The sequence below is a fragment of the Peromyscus maniculatus genome, chromosome 9, assembly GCF_049852395.1.
Source record: "Peromyscus maniculatus bairdii isolate BWxNUB_F1_BW_parent chromosome 9, HU_Pman_BW_mat_3.1, whole genome shotgun sequence".
NCBI classification, from domain to species: Eukaryota; Metazoa; Chordata; class Mammalia; order Rodentia; family Cricetidae; genus Peromyscus; species Peromyscus maniculatus.
The window spans coordinates 99,414,917-99,430,684 of NC_134860.1; the positions used below are offsets into that span (position 1 = coordinate 99,414,917).

At 40.8% G+C, this 15,768-nt stretch overlaps 1 protein-coding gene across 19 annotated transcripts in view; it reads left to right on the top strand.

Annotated features, from left to right (window-relative positions):
• The window catches only part of Lmo7 (LIM domain 7), a 210,017-nt gene that overhangs the window by 80,309 nt on the left and 113,940 nt on the right, over window positions 1–15,768 (top strand). For 18 of the 19 annotated variants that reach the window (XM_015996718.3, XM_076545474.1, XM_076545463.1 and 15 more), the window contains one exon: window positions 4,605–4,674. In XM_015996718.3, coding sequence (XP_015852204.1) covers window positions 4,605–4,674 — 70 coding nt within the window. Of the gene's footprint in view, window positions 1–4,604; window positions 4,675–14,256; window positions 14,449–15,768 lie in introns of those variants that run through there. The other variant, XM_076545473.1, reaches the window with a different exon arrangement.

The window sequence follows — 15,768 nt, forward strand, 5'->3', positions numbered from 1 at the left end:
ACTAATGCAGTAATAAATTTTTGTACCAAAAGCTTTTACACTTATACATTTTAAATGACTAATACTGGTTATCTTACTCATGAAAATGTGGTCACTGTCTATTAAATTTGCTTTCTATTTTAAAATATGAACTTAGAAGCCATTGACTTATAATCTTGACATCTCCTGAAGATAACCAGTCCAGATGACTTCATCTGACAGTTCACTCTCTGAATCAACTTTAGCAATTAGGAGAGAACAATCAAATTTCATGCACCTGGAACAGAAAATATAGAGAAGTGGTATTGTTGGTTAAAAAAAATCATGACATTTCATTGCAGCAAAGCATTTTTTCCCTAAATTTATTTCTTTAAAGAAGATAGAAATTTTGAAAATTTTTACACAAACCAAAAAATCAAGGTGGATTTCAGGGCCTTGCTCCAAGCAGTTGTACTTATCTGTGGGTGAGCCTTGCCCAGAGCTTTCTTTAGTAAGCAAGCAAATGTCCAAAGAGCAGAATTCCTATTTAGAATAAAAGTCAACAAGTAAATTGATATCCTGTAGATAGTAATCAATAAAATAATAATCATAATCAATAAAAAGATATTGCTAGCTTCAATTTGTTAGGAAGATGGGACAGCCTTCCTGTGTCCTTTTGAAACACTGTGGAATGGAGGTGTGGTTCAATGGACAGGGTGCTGTCTTGTGTGCATGAGCTTCTGAGTCCCAGTCCCTTGCACTGCAGAATCCAGGTGGGCTGACAGATCAGGGGATCGGAAGTGCAAGGTCACCTTTGGGTGTGCATAAGCAAGTCTGAGGCCAGTCTGAGTTACATGGGACCTTGTCTCAAAATAAACACAACAATTAAAGAATTAAACTTAATCGTAAACATTTGATAATGTGAAAGGCACACATTTGTAAAATGTAGTAAGAGGTAACAGATATGTGCCTGAGTGGATGACTAATAAGATCATCCACAGGTTACAAAGTGTTTGAGTCTATCAATATAGTCTTCTGTGTACGTCTTTCCATTTATTTTGAAAATCTTTGGAGACAGCAAAAAGGTAGCCCTGAATTTTGTACTTTTGCTGACGAGCTTTCTCATAACAGGGGGAAGTGAATTGTCACTTATAGCTTTTTTTTTTTTTATTCTCCCACAGGAGAATGTCAAACTTAAGTTCTCTTTAAAAACGTTCACATCTGAGCCACGTTGAGCTTTATAGCTGGCTTTGTGAGTGTCACACCTGAGTTGGGAAGTCAGGCCATACCCACTGATAGAAAGGTCTGTGAATGGAGCCAATGTTCTAGCCCAGGTCCACGCAGCCCTTTTGTAGAGAATAGACAATGAACTTGCTGGTGAGAGAGGAAGAAGGAAAAGTGGACACCTTAAGAATAGAGCATAGTCCCTTTTGGCTACAATAACAGCTACAAGAAAATGTGGGTAGCCTGTATATAGCAGGAAGTTATTTCTCACCATGCTGGGCCTAGGAAGTTCGAGATGAAGGTGGATACAGATTGGGTGTCTGGTAATGGCCCATTTTTTTATACGTACACATCTTCTCAGTGTAACTTTCTCACCACAACTTCCCATAGTGGAAGGCCTGTTGACTCAATCCCGTTCAGGAGGTGCAGAGTCATGAGGATGCCACCTCCCAAAGGGCCCTGCCCTCTAATACCATAACGTGAGAAGTTAACATTTGATCATGGCAGTTTTAGGAGGTTCTCAAACATTCAGAAGAAGCCAGGAGAAGGTCATTGAGGTCACTGTGACAGTACCCCAAGTTATCTTGTGTTCTACTTTTGATCTTACCAAAAGAACAGACCTCTGCTGTGACAAGCAAGCTGTTCTCAGGTTTGTTCCCTCACACAGGGAAAGCTTGAGAGAGGGATAAAGATATAATTCTACTCAGGGCTGGAGGGATGGAACACAGGGTTGCAGGCCAAGAACACAGGGCATGGGAGCATCTGGAAGTTTATCCTGTAATCTGAGTCTTGCTTCAGAGCCAGTGACCTGAAGTCAGTGTCCCCTCAGAAAGTCTACATGTGAAATTCAAGAAGACTTACTATGCAAAGCATTTCTATTTGTAAAAGAGAGTGTTTCCATACACAGTACTGGAATTTCCTTTAACTTGAGACCCTGCCTGTATTCCATTAAGTGTGTTTAAATTTCATCTAATTATTTTTAGATCCCATGAAACATTTTTTATCCTTGTAAGAAATACCCTAAAAGTTCTTCCTTAAGAGTCACAATTTATAATTCATCAAGTGATTTGCATGCTCAGTATTTGTCAAAACTGTGTGTACATTTCCTCCTTAGTCTACTGTTTAGAACTCTGAGTGTTGTGATGGATGAAATAAAACAGTATTTCCCTGGAGTGAGTCAGATTTTTCGAGGGTGAGTGTGCGCTCTCCAGAGTGCTGTTTTTTTCCTTGTAGTTATTTCCGTGTTTGTGCATGTACAGGAAGTTTGAGGTGTGAAAAGGAAAGCTGATCCATTGTGTAGAAGTTGCTTCTAAGTAATGTCTCTGGCCAAATTTGCCAATGTGGGAGGATTGGTTAACCCACCTGAAGGTATCTGTCTACGTTGTTTCCTTACTCAGCCCTTACTTCACTGAGAGTAATCTGTTTTATTATTCATTCCAGAAATGGAATAGAAAATGCTCTTGACATTACTGACACTATATTACAGAAGGGATAAGTCATGTCACCTGATAAACAGAGTGACCTCGTCAGAGTCACCAGTGACTCAGTGGGTGAGCCAGGAGTTTATGACCCTTTCCTCTGAAAGGACAACTGTGCTCAGGCATCCTGAGATAATTATGTGTTACTCCTGCTCATATTAGCCTCTAATTTATATCACTGAAGGTTGTATTCTATGAAAATACTACTGGCAAGATGCTGGTGAATAACTGGAAATGACTGATAGACTGTGTCAGAATTATGTTGTTGTTAAACAATGGCCCACTTATTAGTTCTATGCATTGCCAAAGAGCCAGCCATAATAAATATGCAGAAATACCAGAATTTTGGAAGCATCAGTCCAGAGGGGAAAACTAGAGAGGTTAATCTGAAGCTACCATTTCTTATGAATCTACTTAATTATTTTCTAGGTCCTCAGCTGGTGATTGAGGGGAAGCAATGTGGACAGAGAAGGGAAAAGGCTTTTTAAATGACTTGCAATGTACAGTTCAGAACTTAGGACTCATGGGAGCCACAACCGAGGGGCTGGGGCTAGAGTCCAACTTGATAGCAAAGGACTTGCTTCACACACATGAGGCCCTGGGTTCATTCTCAGCCATGCATCCTCAAAGCCAAGGGGATGGTTGTATTATCTGTTTACCTGTGATTAAGCTGTCCAAAGATCTTTGTGTGAACAAACTACAAAAACAGAAAAGCAACTTTTGTTCGCCAGGCTAAAGCTTCATAAGCCAGTGTTTTGTAATTTTGAATCCTGCTGAGCAGCATTCTGAAGGCTATTAAATGAAGACTTTTTTTGTCTTTTTTTTTTTTATTCCTAGCATACTCAAATGTATATAGAAATCTCTGGAATGAGGAAGGAGTGCCATTCCATAGGACTCCCTCCCACATACCCCACAAATGCCCACTGCGAAGGAGAGACCAGTGAATCAGAGGATTTTATTTCCTCCTCCTCCTTCCCTCCTCCTCTTCCTCCTCCTTTTTTTTGTGCTTTCCTGTTGGACCTTATTACAGAATGAAGTATTGTTTGTTTGGGGGATGAATTGTTGAACAGAAAAAAAAATTCACCATTTTAAGATACTGTTTTGTGACAGTGATTAATGATTAATTCCCCAAGTTCACATTAATGGGAAAACATTGTAGCATTAAGTTAGTACATGGTCTGACATTGTATTAGTGAAGAAAAAGAATGAATCCATACTGATCAAGATTTAGAAGCAGAACTGTACGTTAGTGCGGGTGTCAAAGATGCGCTTCTTTCCTCGTGCTTTGGTGTATGGAGACACAGACATATCTTTGCAATATGTGTCATATTAACTGAAATGCGCTCACTTTCAGATTGCAGGGTAATTTAGAGGAGTTCTGGTACATTTGATTTTCACCCAGTCATTCTGCTCTGGTAACAATGCAATCAGTCATGGGTGTGAATGAGTTAGCAGTAAGAAATAGTCAATTATTTGGATGAGTTCCTCTGCACTCTTTACATGTGAAACAATGTGGGTAGAAGGCGATCTTTAAAAACAAGGACCCAGATGAGAAAACAAAGCAAAAATAAAATCCCTTTGAGGATCATTATAGGGAGAAGCATTCTTAGGGCCAAGTGAAGGGAATTATGATGATAGTTTCTTACTGTGTGTCAAGACAAAAACAGATTGTCTTTCTTTAATGGATGTGAAACCATTTTTAAAGACATGGGTTTAGGATATAGAAGTCTGACTCGGAGACCCTTTCCACCCTTTTGTGCAGGGAGGTTCTTTGTTTTGTGTTTAAAAACACATTTAATTGTTTGTCTTATGGGCCGCTGACTCAGATCAACAAATCTGGAACCCGAACTATGCTACTGCAAATTTTTGAGACCATTTCAAAGAGCACTAGAATCACATTGACATTTGTGTAACTGTATGTGTTATTTGTTTATTTACTTTCAGTTTGATTAATAAGCTCAAACCTGGCATCATAAAGAAGATTAATAGACTGTCTACACCAATAGCAGGTTTGGTAAGTAATAAATTACCTTCAAAACTAGTTTTCTTCTGTTTCATTTTTTTAACCAACATATAACGATTGTGCATATTTTTGTGTGCCCTGTTCTGTCACTCTGGTATTGTCATATGGTATAATGTGTTACATATTTCAAAACACTTAGGAGAGAGGACTTTGAATGTTCTCACTTGAGAACTATGTCTCTGTCTTTGAAATATAAGGAAGTGGTCATGGCAGGTTCCCTCATCTGCAATTACTGTCATTTTAGAAACAGTGACAGCCGCCTTTCGAAGAGCTTTTCACTACTTCCTTTCTGTCCGGAGGCCTTTGTTTTAACTTGTTTGATTTTGTTTTTATTATGGTGCTTCAAAGTCTGGGTCTCCCTTTTCTGGCCTTTCTTTTACAAGTTGCACGTGAGTTGTTTCCGTTCCTCCTGCAGCTCTGCCGCGCCCGCGCTGTTTTCTCGGCGGCCACAGCACTCAGGTATCAGGTGTTTTCTGGTTGGTGCATTTCTGCTGCTTCAGACTCATGTATTATGCTCACTTAGCACACAGATCATACGTATATCTGCAGAATAATCAAGGCCAGCTAGCCCTCTAAGGGTGCGTTGCATTTCCTGTTGACCGACTGTGTCTTTTTCTGTGTCAGGGTCACATGGTTTGTAAGGATACGCCAGTGATTCTCAGATGCCTCCTACCTTTGTTACAACTGCTACTATTATATTTTTGTGGTGCTGGAAATAGAACCAAGGGCCTTATGTCTTCTATCCAAACACTGTATCACTGAGCTACATTCACAGCCCTCCTGTCTTCAAATTGAAGATTAAGTATTAAGAAATACTACACAGTCTCATCCATCATGTTGTTATTTAGATTTTTAAGACACTGTGGACACTAATGATAACATGAATCAATGCCTTTGGAAATAATTTATAATTAAATAAATTTGATGAAGAATTTTCCAGTAGACCTCATAAGCCCTATCAATCAATTCTGGTGGGATGGAGAGATGGTCCAGCAGTTAAGGGCACAGGGTCTCTTAAGAGTTAAGGGACCTCAGTTCAGCTTCCAATGCCCTTATCAGGTGGCTCACACTCACCTGTAACTCCAAGGGATCTGACACCCTCATCTGGACTCAGAGGGTGCCTGTACTCATGTACACATATGCCCACCACATAATTAAATTACAAATTATAAAAATAAATCTTTAAATAAAAAAACTATACTGGTGACAGAAATCAGTTTAAAAGATATTGGAAAGCACTGCATAACTAGTAATAGGAATGTAAAGTCAAACTGATTATCTATGGGTTATTCAATGTTCTTATAATAATGTATTTAAAAGACTTCTTCTGGCCTTTCATGAGTTTACAGCTGTGGCGAATGGCCTGGGTAGCCATAGATAGCCACGCTGCAGCTCCTGGGTTTGTAGGCGGCATCAAAAGCTCATCAAAACCTGACAGGGCTGAGTTTGGCCAAGGATTTATTATTGGAAAATATCTGTCTGGGAGAGAAGGAATGAAGTGTTGAGGTTTCTTTGAAATTTAGAATGCATACAAAGTTCTCAGAGCCATTGGTTCCAGTACTGACTCCTTTCAATCAAGTTGCCTCCATTCTAGACCTGTCATGAATAGGTAGCTGACCTGTAATTTGTATTGGTCATAAATTTGAGTTGGTAAAAAGCCTATTGCACGCACACGCACATATACACACACACATGCGCGCGCGCACACACTCACTCTCTCTCTATTTTATATTCTTCTAGTTATTCAAAGAATAACATTAAATGAATATGTCCCTGAAGTCTTTCTAGGAGGAAACATTCAGTTTAATAAAATAAATAAGCTTTATATGAAAATGACTTATAAAACAACCTCTACAAAAATAAATGTTTGAATTGTATTAAGTTACACTATCTTTTTCCAGTGGCCTGAGTTATTCTTAGATAGTTTAATTTTTTGATTTTGAACTTTCATTTCTTGGATCAATTACCTGCATTTTAAATGAAATTAGCCTTTGATCTCAAATATACCCCAAGAATCTGGAATGCTTGAATTGTGGTGTTTGTTGCTGTTGGCTACTGTTGGGTTTATTCAACTTTATGATTGTATGATTAGATGCAAGCACAAATGTATTTTATTTTTAAGCCCCAAACCCTCTCCAAGTATTTCTATTTCAAGCATCAGAAATTCTCTCCAGTTTGGATTTTTATCTTTAGAAGCTAAAATGAAATGCATTTCCGGTACATTAAATAGAATGCTTTTCTAAGCGCAGTGCAGTGAGCATTTTTGTAGGGGATGGGTGTGTAAGAGTGACTCTAGCTGCAGAATGGGCTAAGCTCAATTGGTTTGAAGTGAGCATCAGGCCTCATCTGACTGCTGATACTTGTCACAGTGGCTATAACAAAATGTGTGACTTAGAGCTCCAGCATGCATCTGGAAAGGGGTTGACATGGGGATTAAGGGATAATGAAGAGTTTGATGTACAAGTCTTCAATGCGTGTGTGTTCTTTCTTTAGACAAATCATTGAGGGTCTGTTGGGTTGAGGAGTTTTCTAGCATATGGAGTGTTGTAAGAGGGGACAAAAGGAGTGTGGACTTTGACTTCAACATCAGGGAGGGAGAACCACACAAATCAATTAGCAAATGGGCAAGAAGGTACCCCAGAGGGAATGTGTTAAAGAGTACATTAGATTGACATCCCAAAAAATTGAGTTCTAATAGTTTCCTGAAGAGTAGGAAAGAAACCTGGGTTTTCGACGTTTGTGCAAGAATACTGAATAATCTAGGCCAGACTTTTCCGTAGTCCTAGCATTTATGTCCACACCACCCAACACAGTGCCTGATGCATACAGGAGATAAGAGTTTGTTAAGCAAGGAATGAGCCATGTTTCCAATGTAGAATGCAATAGGTTCTAGAATTTAGTCCTTGGTAGACTAGACCTATAGTTTGAAGGGACAATCCCTATTCCCCAAAGACATAAGGAAGTTCTAAGCCCCAGTACCTCAGAATGTAACCTTATTTAGGTGTATGATTTTTACAGATGTGCTTGGTTCAGATGAGATCATCCTGGGGTAGAGTGGATCCCTAATCTAGTATGAGTAGAGTCCCTAAAAAATGATGACTGTGAGAAGACATGCTTAGAGGTAGAACATCATATGGGGATGAGGCTGAGGTGATGTAGCCACAATCCACAGAACAAAGATTGTTAATGAACGTCCCAAGTCTAACAAGAGTCCAGGAAAATTCCCATAGATATCACAGGAAGCACAACTTTACCAACACACTGATCTTGGACTCCTGCCTCAGAACTGTGAGATAATAAATAAATACATCTCTACTAGTTTAAGCTATGAGGTGTTCTCATTTTGTTGTGGTAGCCCTGGGGAACTCATGCACATAGGTAAATGTTTTTAGTTAATAACTGCTTCTGACCACCATTATACTTTGAAAGAAATACAGAAGATACAAAGAGGCCCTCTGTATCATCCTAACTCCCCTCAGTGAGCCTCCTCACATACAATGTCTGGGCCAGGACACTGATGTTGACACAGTTCAAAAACCTTCTTAATCAAAGTGTGTGTGTGTGTGTGTGTGTGTGTGTGTGTGTGTGTGTGTGTGTGTGTGTGTGAGAGAGAGAGAGAGAGAGAGAGAGAGGGGGGGGACGACAAAGACACACACACATCATCATCATCATCATCATCATCATCATCAGGTGTCTCCCTCAGTATTTACTTGCATTTCACCAGCTATCCACACAATGCCTTTCTGAGTAGTGAAACCTAGAGATGCTTTCAAGCCAAGTCAGGTGAAGATCGTTTATTTTGATGCTATATCAGATGCCTCTTGTGGTAAGCCAGTGTACAATCATAAACATGCCAGCTCAGCTCGCTCCTTCATTCCTGTGCCGTTCCCAACAGCAATCTTTCTTTGGCATCTCTTATCTGAGGTTCAAAAGAGGATTTGGAATGCACCAGGCCTTTTTTCTCTTTCTGCTTATCAGCAAGCCTGGGAATGAGTTTCTTGGAATAGGTAGTTGTTGGGTAAATGGGCTTGTCATGAGCATTGGTTTCCTTTGGATCATTCAGCAGAGGTTTGAAGGTTGAAGTGGGTTCTGTGGAGGGTGCTTGTGTGGGGGTAGATGCACTAAATGTGTCAAATACTGAAAGAACTTCTGTGTGGAACTGTGAGTTGAATAGTTAGGGTATTTCATGTGCTTTCTTCCATGACTCCTTCCTAAATATTTTTTAGCTATAGTTTTTCAGCTGATGGGAGCTGCGTATTACATGTTTTAAAACCAAAAGCAATGGATTGTGAAAATCATGGAGTATGTTCTGAGGTGTGGTAAGTGGCAAGAGAGGTTTATATTACATGATTTTCTTGAAACATTCTGTAATTGTTTTCTCTAGAAAGTCTTGTAATTTTTAGTGATAAGGTTTCTCTCTCCCTCCCCCCTCTCCCTCCGTGTGTGTGTGTGTGTGTGTGTGTGTGTGTGTGTGTGTGTGTGTGTGTGTATTCCATGGTTTGAGTGTGAACTCCAGAGGACAAATTGTACCAGTTGGCTCTCTCCTACCATGTAGGTCTCAGGGGTCAAACTCAGGTTACCAGGCTTGAGGACAAATGCCATTACTTGCCAGGCCATTTCAGTGGCCCTTACTTGATCATCTTATTTCATAAATAATTACATCTTTCCTATTTCTTTGCTTTCTATTTATCATAAAACTGTGTTTAAAAATTAAAAAACAAAACACTAACCCAGGAGATAGTTTATATCTTCCAAAGTTATCTGGTGCTAAACATGGGTATGTTCAACATACTGAAACTCAAAACTAACAATGTGGGAATAAAAAAATGTCCAACAACAAAGTAAAACCTCAAGGAACAGGCAAGCTATCCTGCTGGTGAACAGAGCCGTTGAAGCAGAATAATGTTTATCATCGGATACGATAGCCTTCGTGAAATACAATATGAGTAAAAACAGCAAGGAGGTTAGCAACCATAAACCCTTCGGCCATCTTGGACACCTCACAGTGTACTTGTATTTAAGTAAATCAAGGCTTCTTACCCTCAGTACTGTTGTTCACACCCTCAGCACTGTTGACATCAGACGCAGATAATTCTTTGAGAGGTCTGCCCTGAGCACTGTAGACTATAGTGGAATCATTAGCCTCTGAGACTCACTAAAGGACAAAAGTGCTTCTTTTTTCCATCATTTGTGACCATTAAACATGTCTTCTGGCATTGCCAGTGTCCCCTGTGAGATAAAACCATCCCCGATTGAGAATTTCTGAGCTGAAGAATCAAGGCAGTATGCACCAGGCTTTTCTCCAGTGATCTCCTGTAGGCTTTGTCTTCTCACATTTTCATTTCAATTGTGATTTCCCTGTGAAAAGCAGTGGTGGCTTAGAAAATGTGGTTGGACTCATTGACTTGAATATCAGTGAGCTCCATGGAAGAATTCTTGGTGTGTTCAAATTTGTATGGAAATAAGGGGTTAATTGAACATGTTTGATATAAAGAATTACTTTTGTTCTCTTGCCTGGCATGGGGTTCATACATGTAATCCCAGCACTCATGAGGTTGAGTCTGGAGGATCATGAGTTCAGTCAGGGCCTGCTTAGGCTCCACAGTGAGTGGGAAGCTAGCCTTAGCTATCTAGCCCAATAGTGTCTCAAGAAAAATTGAAGTTAACTCTTAGGGGTAGAAGGTGCACAGTGGGACACAGAAGCTGATTCCTCATTGGAATGCAGGTTAGCCTCAACTGTCTAGCAGATTCCTCGTTGGAATGCAGGAAAGTCAGGGAGTGGGGCGAACATCCCAACATCCCAGCTAGCTTACACTGCTGGGTATGTTAATGTCCCTCGCCTTTGTGATGGCTATTCCAGAAATGAGTCAGACCCGAGTCATTTCTGACTGCTGCTTTCCAGGTGGGGAGCAGTTAATGTGTGCTTGTGTGACATTGTCCACTCTCTAACCTCCACTCTCCTGTGCACCGGGTGTCAGCAGGAGGATGTGACTGGTGGAGTCTTGTTCTGCATCAGCGTGCTCCTTCCCAGAAGCTGTGGAAACTTGACCTGGGAACCTGCTGTCAGGTTGACATAACACTACTTTGTTATTGTGATGTGCTTTAAACCATTTGTGGACTGACTCTATGTACTGCTACCCCACCCTGTTTTTTTCCCCTTTCAGGAAAGTGAAAATTTGTAGGCAATGGTGCTTTTGTTCTGTTTCTACAAGTAAATCCAAAGTGGGAGACAGACCTCAAGAGAATATTCTTTAGGGAAAAAAATATCACTCGATTTTGTTTATTCTTTTCTCTCTTCTAGAATGGAATAATTTAAGACATACAAATATAATGAGCCAAAGGAAACTAATGCTCCTGACCACAGCCCACTTATCCAAACAACTATCTTCTTAAGGAACTCATTCTCTGGCTAACCACTGACATGCGTGGGCCTCTGAGGAATTATCTCTTTAATAATAATTAGCAGATGTATTTATGGACATATTTGGGTGTTTAAGAATAGAAAACATTGGAACTGGAGGTGTAACTTACTGTTTCCCAAGGATATCTAAGGCCCTTGGTTCCATATGTTCCTGAACAAACCCAAAAAACAGACAAAACCAGCCAACCAATTTCAGAATACTGAAAATGAGTAGGAGCCTAAGAAGCCTATATAGCCAGATAAAATAGCTTTGTAGACTGTGTAGCTTGGTCTTCTTGTGAGACTCTTAACAGAGCAGGGGCTGTCTCTGACTCTGTTGCCTGCTTTGGGGGCCTGTTCCTCCTGATGGATTGCCTCATTCAGCCTTAATAGAAGAGGAGGTGCCTAGTCTCACTGCAACTTGATACACCATGGCTGGCTGATATCCATGGGAGACCCATCTGCCCATATTTGAAGAGAAACAGAAGAGTGGATGAGTGGGGGAGGTAGGGGAAAGAACTGGGAAGAGAGGAGGGAGGGGGAACTTTAACTGAGATGTAAAAACAAAAAAAAAAAAAAAAAAAGAAGAAGAAAATAATTAGCTATGTAGGTTAGAGGGACCTGTCCTCTCTTCTGGAGAATTTTTGGTGATTTTGTAGGTGACTCTGAGGTGTTCTTCTACCTCAGAACACCTGGGAAGGCTTCCACCTAGTGAGTTCTCTTTGAGTTATTCATCCTTGTCTGTAGTTGGAAATTTTCCTGTGTCCTGCCTGGTCCTGTAGCTACTCAGACCCAAATAAACACACAGAGGCTTATATTATTTTCAAACTATGGCCATGGCAGGCTTCTTGCTAGCTAGCTCTTACATCTTAAATTAGCCCACTTCTGTAAATCTATACCTTGCATTGTGGCTTGTGGCTTGCCGGTACTTTTCATCTTGCTTCTCCTGGCAGCATCTGCTTCACTCTCCTTTCTCCTCCCATTATCTCTCTTGGATTTTCCCACCTGGTTCCATCCTGCCCTGCCATAGGCCAATGCAGCCTTATTTATCAACCAATCAGAGCAACACATATTCACAGCATACAGAAAGACATCCCACAACACTTGTCTGTTTGGTTGCTCATCCAATAAGCCTAGCTGGTTCTGATAGCTGTGTTCCCCATTTTCAGAGGGGTGGAAATCAGTAAGCTTAGGAAGGTATGGAGACAGCAAGCCCTTCCTATGATGGGCTGTCTACTCATGTTTAACTCTCCTTTCATTGTTGGGATTTTCATTTCACCACATTTGATAGTTAGTGATAGTCCTATGCTTCCATGAATTTTCATGCTCTTAAATTTTATTTCTCTCAAATCACCTCCTTGGATCAATTTTATAGCTACCATCTCAGCTTCATGTTTCATTGAGTTAGAAAATGAATCTATCTCTCCCCATTTTCAAATACAGACAGTGAATATTAGAAGATATTAATAAACTTGATTTAAATAGTTAAAATTACTATAATTATTATTATTTTGGCTTTTTGAGACACCATTTCTCTATATGGCTCTGGCTGTCCTGGAACTTACTCTGTAGACCAGACTGACCTCGAACTTAGAGATCTACTTGCCTCTGCCTCTGAGTGAGCACTGGGCTTAAAGGCTTGCATCACCACTCCCTGGCAAACTACAAACCACATTTATAAGTTGTATAACTTTGACTCAAATGCTAAAATGGCTCTATGGTCAGTCTCATTCAAAAAATATTATTTTCTTTTGAAACAGTCTCATGATGTAGCCCAGGCTAGCCTCAAATGTCCAGTCTTCTAATATTAGTCTCTTATGTACTGAGACTCATTTTTTCTTCATTAAACCAAGTACCACTAAGAGAAGCACTGAGTACTATTTCTTCTATGTAAAGAATAAACAATATCGTAGCATTAATATTAGTGTATTGCTTACTTATGTAAGAAATTACCAAGTAAAAGTTAAGCATCTACTGAAAATAAGATCACATTAAGAATCAAAAACGCTTTCCATGGTTTTATGATAATTTATTTACTTATTAATTTATGTTTCCTTGGGGTTTCTGTGGCTCACCATCTGTGTTTTGAAATGGCCCCAGGATTATCCAGCATCAGATCTGTTGACTGGACAAGGTTATGTTTGTTGGCCATTTTGTTGGTAAGAAAACCTTAGCTATAAAGGCTAAGTGCCTGAGCACTTCCATAGAGGAGGCAGATGAAGAAGGCAGCAGTGGCCTTGCTGTTTACAAAGCATGCTCAAGAGACTTCAAGCCTTCTTATCTCCTCATGTCTCTCCTTTCATTAAAAAATAAGTGTCATAAAGACTGGGAATTTAGAACTCCTCATCAACTTTGAGTTGTTTCATTTTGTGTGTGTGCTGGAGGAGGACGCATGCGATGGCGCGTGCGTGGAGGTCGGAAGACAGCTGTGGAGTCGACAGTCTCCTCCTACCTTCACGTGGGCTCTGGGGCTTGAACTCAGGTTGCCAGGCTTACAGGACCAGCACCTTTACCCTCTGAGTGATCTCACTGGTCCCTCGGGTTGTTGCGGATGTGCCCAGGTGTTGATGTAGTGCAGTAAAGCAGGAAACTCCTGTTTTATTTCGAGCCCCAATCTCTTAATCATGGTGCTGGCACAAGTTCAGGAGTGCTTTCCTGTAGCTCCCCAACCTGCTTGTTTTTCAGTCTGAGATCAACGTTTATGTGCCAAGTTTCTGCCTTGAGGGCAACTTCTTTTTTCTTTTATAACATTAACAATTTAAAATTGCTGAAGGCAATACTATAACTTGCAGAGTTAAAAATAATTAATCTGGAAAATTGATTCAGTATTTGAGTAGGATTATCTCACAGTTTCATTCCAATAAACTCAGAAGAGCCCCTTTTAAGGTCATTTTTGTTATGTAGAAATTGCCAATTGAGGAGCAAATGAGGTTGATAAGAACTAGAATGGAAGGTTTGGAACTGGTGTGAGCCACTAGTCCCTTGATAAGTCTCAGGAAGGCCCTCCCTTCCTGGAAACATTGAATGTCTACCATGAGGTCATGCTGCTTTCTCACACTTGGGACAAGGCTAAAAAGAAGGTAGAGAAAGTTAATCTCTCTGCAAGCTGACATTCCCTGCAGTCAAGTGAGAGCATGACTGGGGTCCTGTAAGTGAGTGATGTTTTGATAGGTGCCAATAACTCCAGTGGAGAAAATCTAGTCCTGCCTTCGTTGCCAACAATTGTATGGGGAAACGTAATAGAAGTGGACCAGCAAGGATTCTAATGAGGGACCTGAATGAAGTGGCTATAAGGAGTGAGCTTCGGAAGGCTGGAGCCCGTGGGAGTTTTCCAGACCTAAGGAAGAGAGTAGGGGCTGACTCAGGTGAGGAGTGGTGGGTAAGCCAGATTTGAGGAAGCCTCATGGGTTCTGGTGTGTGAAGCATAGTTAGGAGACTTAGGGGATATTCGGAGAGATTGTAACTTGTTGTTCTAAGGTTAGAGGTCGCTGTGGTTGTGGGTAGACATTATCTGTGAGTACGTAAGAAGCAGTGTGGTGTGTGTTTTTAAATGGGTGGATTGTATGGTGTGTGTTACATCTGAATAAACTGCTAAAGCATGTTCGGTGTTGCTTCTAGAAGAGCAGACTATTTCAGTAATAGTGACAGTTTGTTTTCTGTATCAGCTTGGTTGTAATATGGGATGCCCAGATATTTGATCAACTGTGATGCCACTGGGCATTGTTTGTGAATGTGTGTTCAGATGACATTAACATTTGAATCAGTAGATGAAGGAAAGCAGAAAGAGGTGGGCCTTACCCATCAGTCAGTGGAAGGCCCACCCTGTAGAAGTAGGCTGAGCTTCCTAGTGAGAGGGAGCTCTTCAGCCTGCCAGAGCAGTCATATGGTGTCTCATGTCTGTCCTGTTCTCCCCCCTCCCCGCCCCGTCCCTCCTCCCTCCTCCCCCCTCCTTGAACTGAAGGACCAGTTGTTCTTGACTGCTGGCTCAAAGACTACTGTTCACATCCTTCTATCAACTTTCCTGTTCTTCAGGTCTTCAGGCTTTGGAATGGCATTATGCCATCAACTCTCCTGCATCTCCAGCTTGGGGCATTTCAGGCTCCATAGTTTCTTATGATAAGCCCCTACTTTACATTCAACTTTTTTTTTTCTTTTCTTTCTTTTTACTCTGTGTGTGTGTGTGTGTGTGTGTGTGTGTGTGTGTGTGTGTGCGCGTGCGTGTGCGTGTGCGTGCGCACCAAGGCATATTTGTGAAGACTATTGGACAACTTTCAGGAGATGATTCTTTTTTTCCAGGTGGGTTGTGGGGATTGCCCTTAAACTGTCAGGATTGGCAGCAAGTACTTTTACTTGCTGGGCCATGTGGCTGACCTAAGAAGGCCCTTTTTATAGCCAGCCTGTTGATTCTCTTTCTCTGGAGAGTCTGGCTGATGCAGTCTTTCAGGTAAGAAGAGATGATGTCCTTCAGGGCAAACGAGAAGTGGGAACCTTTCCATATGTTTTGGGTGGAGAGGGCTTAGGGGCTCCTTGTATTATATGAGTATTGCAGGCTTTTTGTCTTTGTTGTTCATTGAGATGGTAAATATGAAGCAGAAACAGGGGTTGTTGGCACACCCCTGTAATATCAGAACTCAAGAGGTAGAGGCAGGAGGACAAGGACATCTTTAGTTGTGTAGCAAGTTTGA